Raw genomic sequence first — 14711 nt, forward strand, 5'->3', positions numbered from 1 at the left:
GGATCTGGACAGCCAGTGCTTTGCAGATGTGCAGCCTCTGCCTCTTTGGCCCTTCCTAACTTCACGTGTGATATCTGAGTTAAATGTTAGTGTGCAGAGAGGTGGGGCTGTGATGCTCTTTTTTCAAAACCTGGCTTGACTTTCAAGTACCATCATCACTTACCCACAGAAGTCCTGTGAGCAGTATCAGAGCTGCTGCAGGAATTGTAGGTTGGCTTTGGTGGAGATCTCCAACTCTGTTCCCCTGTCAGGGCAGAGCCAGCTTTGACATTAGAGCAGGCTATGCAAAACCCAGTCCTGTTGAATCTGATTGTCCAGGCATGGAGATTTCCTACCTCCCTGTCCCAGTGTTTGGCCACCATTGTGAAAGATGTGCCTGAATTGAAACTCCAGTTCAGTCTGGAAGACGCTGGGCCCTTTCAGTTCAAGCTTCCCTTTCACTTTAACACAGGCAGCTTAGGAGGTGGGCAACGAAAACATGCAAGGGTTTCTTTGAAGGTTTCCTCACCCTGGGCACAGTCCTGTTACCTCCCAAGCTGCCTGCCAGCTGTGCTGCGTGATGAACTCTGCCCATGGGAATCTGCTGTGGCTGCCAGGTCTAGCAAGGTGCAAGCTCAGTCCTCCTGTCACCCACAGCAGGTTGGGACAGTCTTAGGGGGTGAGGAAGTGAGACACAGGGATGCACGCAAGGCCTCTTTAAATTGAGGAAGACCTCAAAATTGTCCACAATTTCCCTGCAAGTAGCACTGCTGCTTTAGCTGGAAGGACATGGGGGAGAGGAGGTGCCCAGTGCTCTCCTGTCTTTGAGAAGGAAGGTGGTTGAGAAGCTGGAGGTCCTGCAGACACATTGTAGAGAGCACTGGGGGATTTCTTGTGGTCCGGAATATGCAAGAAGGAAGGAGAGAAGCACCCTTCACAAGACTTAAAAGGGAGCAGGAAGCATAGCGACGGGGAGATGTTCTCTATTTCACTCTCTTTCCTGGTGTCTTTCCATCTGAGGATGAGTATCAAGACCAGCCCCTCTCTTTTTATTCCCTAAATGGTGAGGATTTGACCTGCTGCCATGAAACCTCAACCAGGAGGCATAGATATGGGTAGGAAATAGCGTTTCTTAAGCCTGAAATCCTTCTCCACCCCATGCTGGAAGTGGGGGTTAAAGCTGAACAGAGTGTTTTACAGCTGCCACCAAGGTGCTGGAGGTGTCTGTATGCATGGGACCAGAGCCTCTGTGTCTCTGAAGGGGTCAGGGCTAGGCAATCCTCATGGAGACCTGGCAGGAAGCTGACTTCTAGCTCGAAGAAGTACTGGAGACTACTGGACGAGCCTATCAGGAGAGCTGGCTCCTTGGAGAGGCTCTTAACTGCTTGCAGCAAATCTGGCTATATATTGAGGCAGTCAGTCAGGAAACTCGCAGGGTGTGTTGCACTTTATAGGATGTTTTTGTGCTTCTAGTCAACTTGGTGTCAGCAAATGGCTCCAGAAGTGAAAGGTGCAGGAGAGACTTCCCTGGAAAGCAGTTTTCATTATCCTTTAAGCAATTATGACTTAATTGGTCCAGTCAATAGTGACTTCCAAGCTGTCTAAATTTTTACTGCCTGTTTCCTCTAATACAGAGACACACAGACTTGAAATAGGGTTTGGCTGGGTTACAGATTACAGGTGGTCATAACATCCCAAAGAAGAAGAATGGATATGAGCAGAGATCATGCTGCCTCATTGAAAGCAGTGTTGGGATCATTTGGTGTTTCCTGTTCTTTGACCTGAGAATGCTTAAGAGGGAACAGAGTAGGAACTGGTCACAGCTTTCTCTGAAGAGTGAGCTATGGGATAGTGAGCCTGAAATCTGCTCTGGCATTTCTGTCTGGAGGGCTTTTCCTCCTCTTGAAGGCTCTGAGGTAGGTATGGCTGCGTTCCCTTGTGGCTGTCCTATTGGAGGTATCTTGTACTACCAGTTCACTTGTCTCTTGTAGCTTCCAGATCAGTAGCAGGCAGACCTGAAGGCACTGATGAATATCTCCTTCTAGGCAAACAGGTGTTTCTTCTCCTGGAAGCATCACAGAGGTGATGCTGCACCTGCTCTCAGATAACTTAGCCATGTCCATGCGTGTTGGAAGGCCTCAAAAGCTGACTTTGCACTCACTGCAGGGTCACTAGCAAGCAGGCGATGCTGAGCTGTCAGTAGAAACTACTCCACCAGAAATCATCTGGCTTCGTGTATCCATGTACCAATATTCTTGCCTAAAGGCAAGACCTTTGCATCAGCTTCGTGCGTTGACCTAGCTTTGGTTGGTAGCCTCTCTAACACCCTTGTATTTTTCCTCCCCTGGCTTTTGTTGCTTTAAGTGGCATTCACCTCCTCATCCGTCAGTCTGGGAGCCCCAGGGGTGATCCAAACGCAGCAAGAAGGTGGTGCCGGAAAAGAGTGTGGTGACAGCAGTGAATCTTTAGGATATATTTTGGATGAGAAGGCGCTTGGACGCAGGACTGACTGGCTTTGACTCAAGAGTAATTTGCTCTCCCTTAACAGCACAAACGACAGAATTGAGCAACAGGGTCGTAGCTGAGGCTGACAGTGCAGCCATGGTGGGGTTATAGGAACAAAGGAAGACATCTGCCACGCAGCAATACTGTGAGATTTTGTTCTCTTCTGGGTGTAGAAAAGAAACACTGGCCCTTTTCTGAGCTTCCCATGTGAAAAAGGGATTTAAATGCCTGGACATACTGATTGAGTTGACAGGGACAGGAAGTAGCATCTTCCCCAGTGTCCTTGGCCCAGTAACCAGGAGACCCACTCTTCTCTTGTCCAACCTGTTTGCTTCTGAGAGGTCCCTGTTCTTCTCAGATCAAAGGGGTTAGCAAAGCAGGAGTACTCTGGAGCCGAAGGATTGATGTGTGCCTTCCCCAAGAAGCCTAATCAGAGGAGAAAATGAAAGGAGGGGAGGTGTTGAGTCCTGACTGCTTTAATTTCTCCTGCTCCAAGGAGATGTGCTGCAGGAGCTGGTCTGATTGAGTTGCTCTGGTGCCTGGGAGGCTCTGGGTAGAGATGAAAGGCTGGTTGTGGATTTCAGACAGCAAATTCTTCAATTCCAGGACAGATCTGATAGAAAAGGCCTGTTCTGGGAGTCTGTCCAGATGAGAAAGCTTTGCAGACACATGCTTTTGAGGGAAAGCAGGTACCAGACGCCATGCAGAGAGGGCTTCCCTGGAGCTTCAGCCCATCAGCAGCCTCCCTGACAGTCCCAAGTACCTCAGCAAGCAAACCCTGGGTTGTGCCCTGGCAGGGATTCTCCAGCAAGCCTAAATTAAGTTTTAAGTATCTCAAACAAGGTTCCCACTGGATCTCCATTGTGACTGCTGGTCTGTGTTGTGGTGGCGGTTGAGCCACCCCCAGCCGTTTGCTGGCAGCATGATGTGGGAAGGCTTGGTCAGTACAGCTTTTGCTCCAGGGTTGCTTGGCTGCCCTCTGGACTTGGGAGACGATCCAGAAGACACAGGACTTGATATGCTTGTTGTGCCTGTCTGCACGCATTCAGGAGCTCACGAAGCCCAGAGGTTCTGGTCATCTCCCTGAGGTCCAGAGCTGTTCTCTCATGGTGGGGAAAATCAGATGAAGCTGTCTGTGCCATGTCCATCAGCATGTCTATAATGGCTGTTAAAAGACCTAATATTTCTTACTGGGTCTTTGGTCTCACTAGGTCACTGGATGTGAAGTGCTCTCTTTCACTGAGATTTAGTTTTCTCTGGCTGCACATGCCTGTGGAAGAGCTCGTGACAGAGGAGCTGCCCATCTTGAGCAGGATGATGTTTCTTGCTTTAGTGTAAACATCCTTCCCTCTAAAGCAATGTTTTACATTTCTTGCACCTTCAGACAAGACCTATCTGGAAGACTTTCAGCCCTTTCCTTTCTTCCTCCCATGGTGTAGGAATGTGTATCTTGCTACTGCATGTTAGGAAGGAATTAATGATACTAAAAATTCTTAGTCTTTTACAATTTATAAGCTGTGGTTACGGGATGTAGCTTGAACTGGTGAAATCTTTTCAGGCAGACTGCTCCCTTCCTGTTTTGACTGACAGGGCTGACTCCTGTGGTGACTCCAGATGGGCATTGACAAACTGAAAAAACTGTGGGCTTGTGTAGCATGGAGAAAACCTTCCTGTCTGGTTCTACCCCTTCAGAGGGGCAGAGGTGGCAGGAAATTACCCGCTCTTACAGCTGCAGAGCAGCTATGTGACCCTTAGCATAGTGCCCAGGGTTGGGGGTGGATGCCCATGTGTGTGTACACATATGGGCACGTGTGTGCTTAGCGAGGCATCAGCCTGATGTGCTCCTTAGGTGAGCTGACAGGGTACTTGTGGCTGCATTTCTTCTGTTGGTAATGCCTTCCCAGAGGTCCTGTAGGATTTGTCCCATAGGAAGTGATGGAAGACTTTAATCTCAGATGGTTTGGTGGATTGATGGACAAGGCATGTTTGCTAACGGAGCCAGGAGAACATGGGTAGCTTTTTTCTTTGCCATACTTCTTTGCTGCTGCCCCAAACTCTTGGGACAAGGATGCACATGTGGCTCCGATGAGGGAGTCGGAAGTGGAAAAATTTGAGTAGTTTGAAATGGCTTTTATCAGCTGAATCCCAAACCTAATGCCCAGGTTTCTTGTGTCTTTTAAAACCTCTCTAACAGAGGAGTAACTGCAGCCTGGTTTTCTCGACAGTGCTTGTTGCTCAGTTTGGGCATGGGGGAAGGCTCTGTCTGTGTCACGTAACCTGTGAGCAACAGGGCAGGTCAAGTAGGATGACAAGGACCTTAAAGTGTTAACCACAGATGTAGTAATTTATTGGAAGTAAGTAGCTTTAATAGGGTTTTATACTGGTAGGTTCCTTGCTGAGAGCACTTAAAATGTTCTAAGCACTGAACTAATGTTGGTTGATGCATTTGCCACTTGAACTGCATGAGGAAGAGCTGCTAGGCACATTTTGGGTGCAGAGACCTCCCGAAACAGCTCCTCTTTTTCCAGCAGATGTGTTGCAATGGGCCTGATCTCTGGGTGTAAGTAGGAGCATGGAAAAAATGGGTGGAAAAATGGTTAAGTCAAAAAACCCCACCCCTAAACAACAATAATGTAGTTGCTTAACTAGTGATGAGCGCTTATGTCATTGCAAAATCCATGCTTCAGCCTGAGCTGCTTAATCCAGTAATCCCATTTTTAGATCAGGGTATTGTTTTACTCACCACTGTTCTCCATCCTATCATTTGAACAACGCAGATGGCTCCTTACAGACCTTGAGCTAATCTTCTTCCAGGTGCCGTGTACCCCTTCCCCAGACTATTAAGCTCATCTGAGTCACAGCCCCGAGCTTGCAGGTCCCCTGTGCCCCTGTGAGATGGGAACCAGCTGTAGGTTTTGCTGATGGCAAGGATCCTCCTGAGCATGGGGGCTTTCCCTGGGCCTTTAAAGCTGAATTGCAACCAAAGATAAGAGCAGCTTGAGGAGTAGGGCTTCAAATGCACTCCCTGCCTTTTCTCCCTTTTCTCTTAAACTTGCACTTGAAGGTGGTGTTTGCAGGCTCAGGCAAGCCCAGCGGCACTGATCATGGAGCATGGGATGTGGAAAGGGAGGCAAACCCTGTTTGTCTTTACTGCCCAAGCCCTCTGTACAAACAGAAGTGCGGTGGCTAATACACAAGTGCAGAAGGTTGCCCTTTGTGGGGATTTTGAACTGGATGCCATCCTTTTAATATCTACCCTCTGCTCCCTGCTGTCTGGAAAAAAGGTGCTGGGTATCAGGCTGAACAGTGGTTTTATTGGGAAATGAGGTGAGTCTGGGAGGGCTCCTTTCCTGCAAATGCTCCTGGCTCCTGTCCAGCAAGACATGCCTGTAAAAAGTACCTTTCTCGTATGGAGCATCGTGTGGCACTCAAGACCTTGCCCTGTAGAGTGGCAGAGCTTTTTCAGGTTCTCACATGCTCTGCTCCCCTTTGGTTTGGAAAGTGGCACGTTGGCAGTCAGCGTGCCCTGAGTTTTCTTGCCCTTTGAGCTTTCCCCCTCTCCTGCTGTTTGCCTTTTGGCAAAAGGAGAAGTCTTCTCTGTTGACTGGGCTCTGAGTGCAACCCATCGTTCTCAACAGAGAAATGCCAGGGCAGGTTGCCTCTTTCTCAATGTATTTTTAGACAGTGGTTTTCCTAGCCAGTTTGGTGAGATAGTGCCTTGACCAGCCTTGCCCCTGTGAAGATCCCATGAAGTGGGATGAGCTGGCAGGTCTTAGGATCTTCCCAGCTTGATGGCCTAATTGTGTTACCCTTTGTTTGTGATAGGTCAAGTCCGAACTCATAAATCTGGCTCTGAAGGTTGCAGACACCACCACCCCTTCCTGCTTATCAGGTCTTTACTCTTAAAATGCCACTCCACCCCTTGGGATCATGGGTAATACCAACCCAGTCCACCTTTTTCATCCTCCTACTGTAATCCTGGTATGTCTGTATATGACCCCTTCCAAGCTTGCCTTTGATGTTGATCTTTTTTCACGCCCATCCCCATGAAAACCTCATTATGCAATGGTGGCAGCAGAGACCTCTCTTTGTAAGACCCTGGCAAAGTTGCAGCTGGGGTAACTAAGGGGAGGGGGGAGAAGGCTGACGAGGGAGTAGAGGGTCTGCGTTTCTTGCAGTAAGTTGCTCTAAAGCCAGTGAGGCCATGTGTCATGTGGGGGCTGTTTGCTTGGCTGGGTAAACATGTGCCATTGCCTGTTGTTAATCTCCACTGAGATGAACAAGTGTCAGGGAGCAGTTTCTTGGCTGTCTTGGTCAGCTGCACTCAGAGTGCATATCTTTAGGTACCAGCGTGTTGGGTGCTGAGCTGTAGGGCCAGACTTCAGGGTTCAAAAAGTTGGTTGCACACAGCATTCTTTATTTCTGCTGCAGTGCTCACCCCTTGCCTCCTTGCAGCGCTGGGAATCCAGCTTGCGTGGGCTTGGGGGAAACCAGACTGTGGACTTTAGTCATCTCTTTATGCAAGATCTCTTTTTGAGCTCTACTGCTCAGCACCACCAAAGGAGCTGCTCATTGACACAGGGGCAAGGAGGGCAGGTTCCTGCAGTGCCTCCATTGAGCATTTTGTCTCTTTGCACCTCACAGGACTTCGTGTTACTTAAAATTTCTGCTGTTATGTTTCCTTTTGGGATGCTGCATGCTGACTTAATGCATGGAGTTTATCCTGGGGGAAGAAGGAGTTTTTTGATACCTTGTTGGCACAGATTGCAGAGCTCAAGATGCAGGCCTCCAGCAAAAGGTCCTTGACTGTGGTTTGTCTTTGCTGCCATAGGTAGTGAAATATATTGTGGCAGGATTGCCTGCTGGGTAGGGCCAACCTCTTGCCATCTGATGCACTGTGAAATCTCGGACGTCGCTCTTGGATGCTGGGATAGGACAGCTTGGTAGTGCCAGATCAAGTTGATGGGAGACTACAGTGAGGAACACTCAATGGTTGTCACCTAAGGGGTTCAGTGTCCTAAAGCTGGATGCTGCTTTCTGGGTGCTCTTGCAGGTCTGTGGGAGGTGGTGAATCATATTTCTGCTCTCTGGGGCAGCAAGAGGTAGTCAGCAATGAGGTCTGCATGCAGAACTTGGAGGCAGTGCACTGTATCCATCAAGGCTGGGGGAAAAGAAGCAGCAGGAGGCACCTAGGACTTGTCCATGGGCTGCCAGTTGCTTTCTGTGCTGGGAATCTGCTGGAAGTCTGGGCTAGTGTGGAGCTACTGTGTGTCCCTGTGTAAGGAGACTGAATCATGGCTCTGGGATGGGCTCTGGCTCTGGGATGTGTGGCACAACTTCTGTTTTCTACCCAGGACGCCTTCAGCGATCTTGCCTTGTTCTTCTATGACAAGCATGGTGGGGAAGTGATTGCAGTTTTGTGGAAACCTTTGAGCTTTCAGCCTCAGCCTTTTAAGGTGAGTTTTTGACTCTACTTTAAGTTTCATGTTACCTTTGTACCCTGAAAGCTTGGAGGGTTTTTTTCTGCATTGTAATTGCTTTGTCTAACTCTCACCAGCCCCAAAGCCCTTTGAGAAGTGGAGCTCATACTTCTGTCCCTTCTTAGAAAGGGTGAAACCAAGACAGGGCTATGGCCACAGTGCCCCCAGTCATCAGCAGAGCTGAGAAGGGAACGTGTGTCCCTGGACAAGTCCCAGCACCATGATCATGGGTTAGAATAGAGCTCTCTGTCCCAGGTGCTCTTCTTTAGTCCCTTCCTGGGAAATGGACAATGCCTTGTTTGCCAAAGACATTTGATGTGTGCAACAGGCTGTCCCATTCTTGTGGCTTTGGGCACCTTCCTCAGAAATACCTTAACCGCAAGAAGGTGGGGTGGCAAGCCTAAGTTCATAGTGCCTAAGTCCTATCAATATATGGAGACATTTTCCAGCTACACTGTGTGGGTTGGCAAACTCCAGCGGGTGGTTAAGCTAGGTGTGAGGCACGCTGGAGTGATTCATGCTGCTTTCTATGAAGGAAAGACGCAAAGAAACCAGTGACTCATGGCTCAGAGTTGGCAGCCCAGGCTCTTCTGCTGTCAGCCTCTGGGTGATTTATCTCCCCTCTCTTCATGGCCAGGGGGCATTGGCCATTCAGCCTAGTTCCCATTGTGAAACCCAGTTATTCAGTGGTGAAACAGGAGGAGGAGATGCTTGCATCTGAGCTGAGTGTGGTTTGATTAAACATAAGAGCTTTTTTGTTCCTCTGGAACAAAAGGATCTCTTCCTACTCGAGGTCTTGACACCCACCAAATTGCAGAGCAGAGCCCAGGCAGCTCCTACTCAGCATTATGGTGTGGTCCCTTTTGCATACCCCATCTGCTCTAGTTTCAGAGGCTCCACCATGCACCTGCACGCCCTTCCCATCTCCGCCATGCCCCTGGCCATTATTTCTGTCCCTCCCTTGTGGTCTTTGGACTCCAGGGTAAATCCCAAAAGGGGCTGAAAGGGCCACTGTTGCACTTTGTTAGCTCTAATAATGAGCAGTGATGGTGTTGAGAAGTGAAGCTTAGAAAATTAGGTGTAGTGGTGTGGCAGGGCTTGGATGTGACAAGGCAGGAGAGCAAACTACTTCTCTTATTTGGGGCTTGCAGAGGTTGCAAAGCAGCTCTGAGCAGATGCTTCCATTTGCACTGTATTTGTGTGTGTCCTGCAGGTCTCCAACATGAAAGGAAGGATGGTGACAACTCTGAACAGTGAGCTGGTCTGTGTTCCCAATGTGGAGGCAATTCTGGAGGACTTCGAGGTTTTGGGAGAAGGCCTGGTGAAAAGTGTGGAAGCTCGGACAGAGAAATGGACTATCTGATGCCACTGAGAGGTGTCAGAGGGACCTGTCCTGAAGCAGATTGTTCACTCTGGGACTGTTCCTTTTTGTAAATCAGTCCTAGGAAAGGCTTTTTGGCTTTTTAAATCGAAAAGCTGTGTTTTACTCTATTTATATGCCTTGTTCGGAAAAGCAATGGGAACTGTTATGGTTTTCAAGAATACAAATGCCTTTTTATTTTGAAGAAAATATAAAGATGGGATAAAGTTTTTGAAAGTGTTCCTTTTCCTTGTAGGAAACAAAGCTGTGTTCACATGAAAATGTCAAGTACTGAAAATTCTGGCTGAGGTGTGCATTGGGAAGGCAGTTTCCTTGTTCAGTAGAGAGTTCATAGCAGCTGCTGTTATTCTAGTGGTTAGCAAAACTAAAGAAACACTGAGCCTTTCAAAAATGACAGGTTATTCCCCTCTACTCAGGCCTGGTGAGACACATCTGGCATGCTGTGTCCAACACTGGGCTCCCCAGTAACAGAAAGACACGGACACTGAAGTGGGCCCAGTGAAGGGCAATGAAGATAATAAAAGGGTTGAAGCTGTTGTCCTACAAGGAGAGGGTGTAAGAGCTGGGCTTGTTCAGCCTGGAGAAGAGAAGGCTCAAGGGCATCTTACCAATGTGTTTAAATACCTGATGGGGGAGTAGAGAACGTGGAACCAGGCTCTTCTCAGTGGGGCCCAATGGTGGGATTGTAAGCCAAAATGACAGGATGAGAGGCGTCAGTTGAAATGCAGGAAATTCTACTTAAAACACTTTTTTTACTATGAGGGCGGTTAAACACTGGCACAGGTTGTCCAGGGAGGTGGAGGAGTCTCCATCCTTGGAGATACTCAAAACCCAACTGGACATTGTCCTGGGCAGCCTGCTCTAGGTGACCCTGGTCTGAACAGGAGTGTTGGATTATTTATCTGTGTGAAATGATCGTGGGGACTCCTGATGGAGAAAGAAGAGGGAGGGAATGCACTAGTCCCATCCCCTCTTCTGATGGAGGTAGCACTCGTGCTCCAACAGCAAAGCATGGGTGAATCATGTGCGGAGTAAAGGAAACAGACTCCATGACAGCAGATATTGCAGAAACCAAAATTAGATCGAGCTTGGAGAGGCAAGTGAATGTTCAGTTTTGATAACTGTAGACAGTTTTTGCTTGGTAAGGAGCATTTTGGATAGGATGTTAAATCTGTTTCTTTAAGACCTACTGACCTCTCCAGGTGCTGGAAGTGGGTCTGAGGGTTTGTGGAGGAGATTCACAACTTGTTTTCAAATGTTCTCTCTGCAGCATTTGAAAGTGGGCTGTGGCAGAGATGGAGCACTGTGCTGATGCTGTCTACCTGGTGCCTATTGATCCAGTGTTTGGAGGCACAGTGTGTCCTGCAGGGTAGGTGTATGTGTGCAGTGTCCCTGGTTTTGGGATATCTCTGCTATATTAAAATCATAAGGGAAACATTTGTCTCTCTTCCCTGAGGGAGGCTGTAGGTAAAATCATTTGCTGATCCTTTGCTTGCAAGAGCTTTTTGAGTACACCTAAACTGAAAGCATTAAAAGCACTTAGAGGGCAAAACAGATACTGAACAAAGCAGTACTTTCTGTTGCTACCGTGACCATTGCAGCCTAAGAAGCTGCTGACAAGTCCATTAGCAAACAAGATGCAGGCAGTGATTTCAGCAGGTTTCAGAAGTGGTTAATTAGGGATTAGTTTTTAAGCCTCGCTTTGTTCTGTTTTATCATCCTCTAGATGTTGGAATTGCCCAATCTGCCTTCAGCCATGGCTGTAATTTTCCTTGGTAGTCAGATTGTTCCGGCTCTTTGTGCCTGTCTGCCTTCGCTCCTCCGAATGTGCAGTTTGACATTGGGATCCTGTAAATCTGCCAACACAACTGTTGGACAGCACTTGAGTTACTTCACTGGTTGCTTGTGCCAGAGCTCTGCTTGTGCCCTCCGTGCCCCATCTTGCCCTCTCTTTTCCCCTTGCTGTATGTTGTGGATGTAAATGGTTTTGGGCCGGGGTGCTCTCCTCCCTGCATGTATCTGTGCTTTTCCCTAGGGTAGAGGCGTGTGCTGAAGCCTACATTAGCTTGCAGGGGAGCAGAGCTCCTCCAGCCCCACCACTGCACCAGATGGATGGGAAGGTCCTGCTTCCCCTTCCCCGGGGCTGTCACAGGATGCAGCCCCTCGCCAGCTTCTTCCCTGCCTGGCAATATTTATGGAGAGGTGGTCTCTGCTTTTGCAGCTGTGTAGTGCCATAATCCCCCCTGCTCTGTCCTCCCCAGCCCAGCTCCTGCAGTGGGGTAGTTCATGGGGTACGTGAAGGATGTACCCTGCAGTGGTAGCCCTGCAGCACCTCTGCTTTTATCTGCTTCTGTTAAGCTGTCAGGTATCGTGTTACTCCTTTTCCTTTTTGCCCTTAAAAAGGCATAAAATTACATGTAGCTTCAAGCTACCCTGTATTGGATCCCCTCTCTGCTCCTGCATCCTTGGGTAAAACGCCACTGTTTGCAGCGTGCAGCAAAGGGCCAGGAAGTGTCCAGGCTAGCCTTCTGCAAGAATAACGATGCCAAGTTGACTGATGATAAACAAACTTGGTTGTAAACCAAACCCTTGTACAAGTACCAACCTGCTAGTGTTTCACAGGGTAATGCCACTGTGCTCAGCAGCCAGATGTGAGCTGAGGTCAGGCCTGGGCTGCAGGTGTTTACTGGTGTAAAGGTCAGTTTTGGTGACAGATACTGGTAACTCAGCAAAGGCCTTGAAATAAGTTCACTTAAGACTGGCAAAACTGACCACTGCTAATGCAGCTTACATCACCTGGAGGGGATAAACTTGTGTCAGCAAAAGTTACCCCAAGTAACACATTATCCCAGCTGTGCTCGCAGTGTTCCTCATCTTGACCCACGGGCTACTGCCTCGTTCAGAGGAAGCTTAACTCCTCAATGCCCCAGACTCCCCAGTATCCAACTATTTACCTCTGAGCAATTCCAGAGCCCTTGTTTGTATGGTCAAACATTGCAAATGTTCTAGGTCATGTTTCATTGTCTGCTAAAGTCAGACCCCTGTGGCTGATTTGTGTGGACAAAACCACCTTGAAATTTAGCTGGAACACCTGGGGATGCTCTTAGGGACTAAGTGTTTGTGCTATCTCACTTCTTAAGCAACTGTTGGTATCTAAAGCAAAATGTAAAGCACCTCTGCCACAGGAGCAGGGGGTGCATGTGCCTCTAAGGGGTCTGGAAAGGCAGGTTCCAAAGGAAAGGGGTGTCTCAGGTCCATAAGAGAGGACAAGTGAGGTCTCCATTGCAACTTTATCTCCTGTTACCTAATTTACTGCTCTTGTTGGTGCGCTGTGACTAATTTCTATTGTGAAAGTTAGGGTAGGGCCTGGCTTATTCAGAGCACGCTTGTTTGACAACCTGTGCTGGATTTCCACTTCCAGAGCAGTGAGTGGGCACTCGCTTGCTTGCAGGTGTTTGCTTAGCTGTGGTCCCGTCCATAAACATGAGGTGTACAAACAAAGAGCTGCCCTGGAGAGCCCATGCCTTGTCATGTTGCAAGAGGTGGGACGAGGGGAGAAGGAGGCAAGCGCCGAAGCTGAGACGATAGCGATGGGCTCTGACGTGTTGCCACTGCTACAGTGTTGATTTTGCAAAGCCACCTTTGAAGATCCTTTGAAGCTCTTTACAGCAAGTCTCCCATGCGTGGGGGGAGACCACAAACAGGGAGGTGTTTCCAAATGCAAGGCTGTGCTGAAGCGATGTTGATACACTTAGGGGATAGATAGGGTCAGCCAAGACAGGGCTCAGGGGTATCTGCTTTCTACCAGACCTTTCCAAAAGCTGGTGTGTCCTCCTGAGCCTTTACCTGAGCCACCCTTTGTGCAGCTTTCTCCTAAAAGGGTCAGCTTGTGCTTTGCAAGGGCGCTCTGAAAAAGTGGTTTTTGAGAGGCAGCTAGTGCTGGCTCAGAAGAAGGGGTGATGGATGGAGCCAGTCCTCTGCCAGCAGACCCCTGCTTGCCAGGTCCCCTTGATAGCTTTGAGTGGCAATTGCAGGATTTATGAAAGGAAGCTGGGGAAACAAGTCAATGAAACACAGCTGGGATGATGGGATGATCAGAGCAGGTTGAGTGCGGTGAGGTTTTCTTGCCCACTGAACTGTTCAGCCTTTGCTCATCAGGGCTGCCAAGATCTTTTCAGAGGTGGTTTGGGGTCTCTGTGGCTGCCTTGACTTCAGGCTGATGCCCTGAAGGCAAGAAGCATGTGTCCCCTGGAAATAATGGCACTTGTAGGGAGCATTTTGCTCAGGCACCCACAATCACTGGTCATTTTTCAAAACACTTAGGCTAAATTTCCATGGCTGGCTGGTGAAAAACAGCTGGCTGGCTGTTTTTTTTCTGCAGAAAGGGCATATCCTCCCCTAGTTTGCTGTTCCACAGTGGCCATGCTGCTTGGCTGGGGGATGACTTGTTTCCTGGGGTTTCTGTTATCAGGAAAAGGCTCTGGACCTGAAGTGATTTTCCCCAGCCAAGGCATCAGCTTTCAGGAAGTGCCGGTAGCGAAGCAGCTCTGGCAGGCAGCAGCTTTTGACATTCATGGTCTCCCTGGGAAGGCAGAGTGGTGCTGCTTAAGGGGTGAGGGTAGCACTTTGCAAGTGCAGGGTGCACCACAAGGAAGGAAGAATCAAAAGGTTGGCTGGGGAAATTGAAAAATGTGAGAAATGTGGTTTGGAAAGGGGCTGGAGTTGGGAAAGGAAGGGCAGTTTGGCAGTGGGGGAAGCAATTCTGGTCACTGGCACGCCAGGGCTGTGCTGGAGGAGCAGGAGGAAACTGCAAGTTGCTCAAACTATAAGAACTAGTGCAAAGATGCAGCCTCCAGTGCCGTGAAGTTATTGCACCAGACCTATAGGAGAAAAATAACCATCAGCCATGAGCATAGTGGGGAGGTGCTGTGTGGCTGGGGATGCTGTGGTGGGCTCTTGCAGAGTAACAAACTGGGCATGCATCAAGGATCTCCTCATTACTCCGCTTTCCTGCTGAGAATTGTGACCAGGTTCAGCAAACTTGCTGCCTCTTCCCACCAGAGAGCGTGAGAGGGGGGATCTGCTCCTCAGGGTTCGTTTGCAGTCACTAATGAAAGTGCCATAGGCTTGTGTTGGCTGTGAGCTGGCACGGAAACAGTCACACCTTGTGCTGGTGGCTTCTGTGCTGATGAAGGTACCAGACAGACCAGACCGTTCCTGTTCATGCTGGTCCTGGATGTGCCTGGAAAGGCTGAGGGAGGTGCCAGCAAAGGGCATGGCAGGAGCCCGGGATAGTGTTGATGTACTGGCTGGAGTCTCTCCCTTTTGGCTAAATCACCTGTTGCTTCTGTGCATATTAAAACTTT

General features: G+C 48.9%; 1 protein-coding gene across 3 annotated transcripts in view; it reads left to right on the forward strand.

Moving 5' to 3' along the window:
- The window catches only part of NOL6 (nucleolar protein 6), a 28390-nt gene extending 18835 nt beyond the window's left edge, over nucleotides 1-9555 (forward strand). For all 3 annotated transcript variants that reach the window (XM_074812806.1, XM_074812807.1, XM_074812808.1), the window contains 2 exons: nucleotides 7839-7940; nucleotides 9178-9555. In XM_074812806.1, the coding sequence (XP_074668907.1) occupies nucleotides 7839-7940; nucleotides 9178-9327 (252 nt within the window). In that variant the 3' untranslated portion in view covers nucleotides 9328-9555. The remainder of the gene's footprint in view (nucleotides 1-7838; nucleotides 7941-9177) is intronic.
- Nucleotides 9556-14711: the final 5156 nt, after the last annotated feature.

This window comes from Strix aluco, chromosome Z, assembly GCF_031877795.1.
Source record: "Strix aluco isolate bStrAlu1 chromosome Z, bStrAlu1.hap1, whole genome shotgun sequence".
Taxonomy (NCBI): domain Eukaryota; kingdom Metazoa; phylum Chordata; class Aves; order Strigiformes; family Strigidae; genus Strix; species Strix aluco.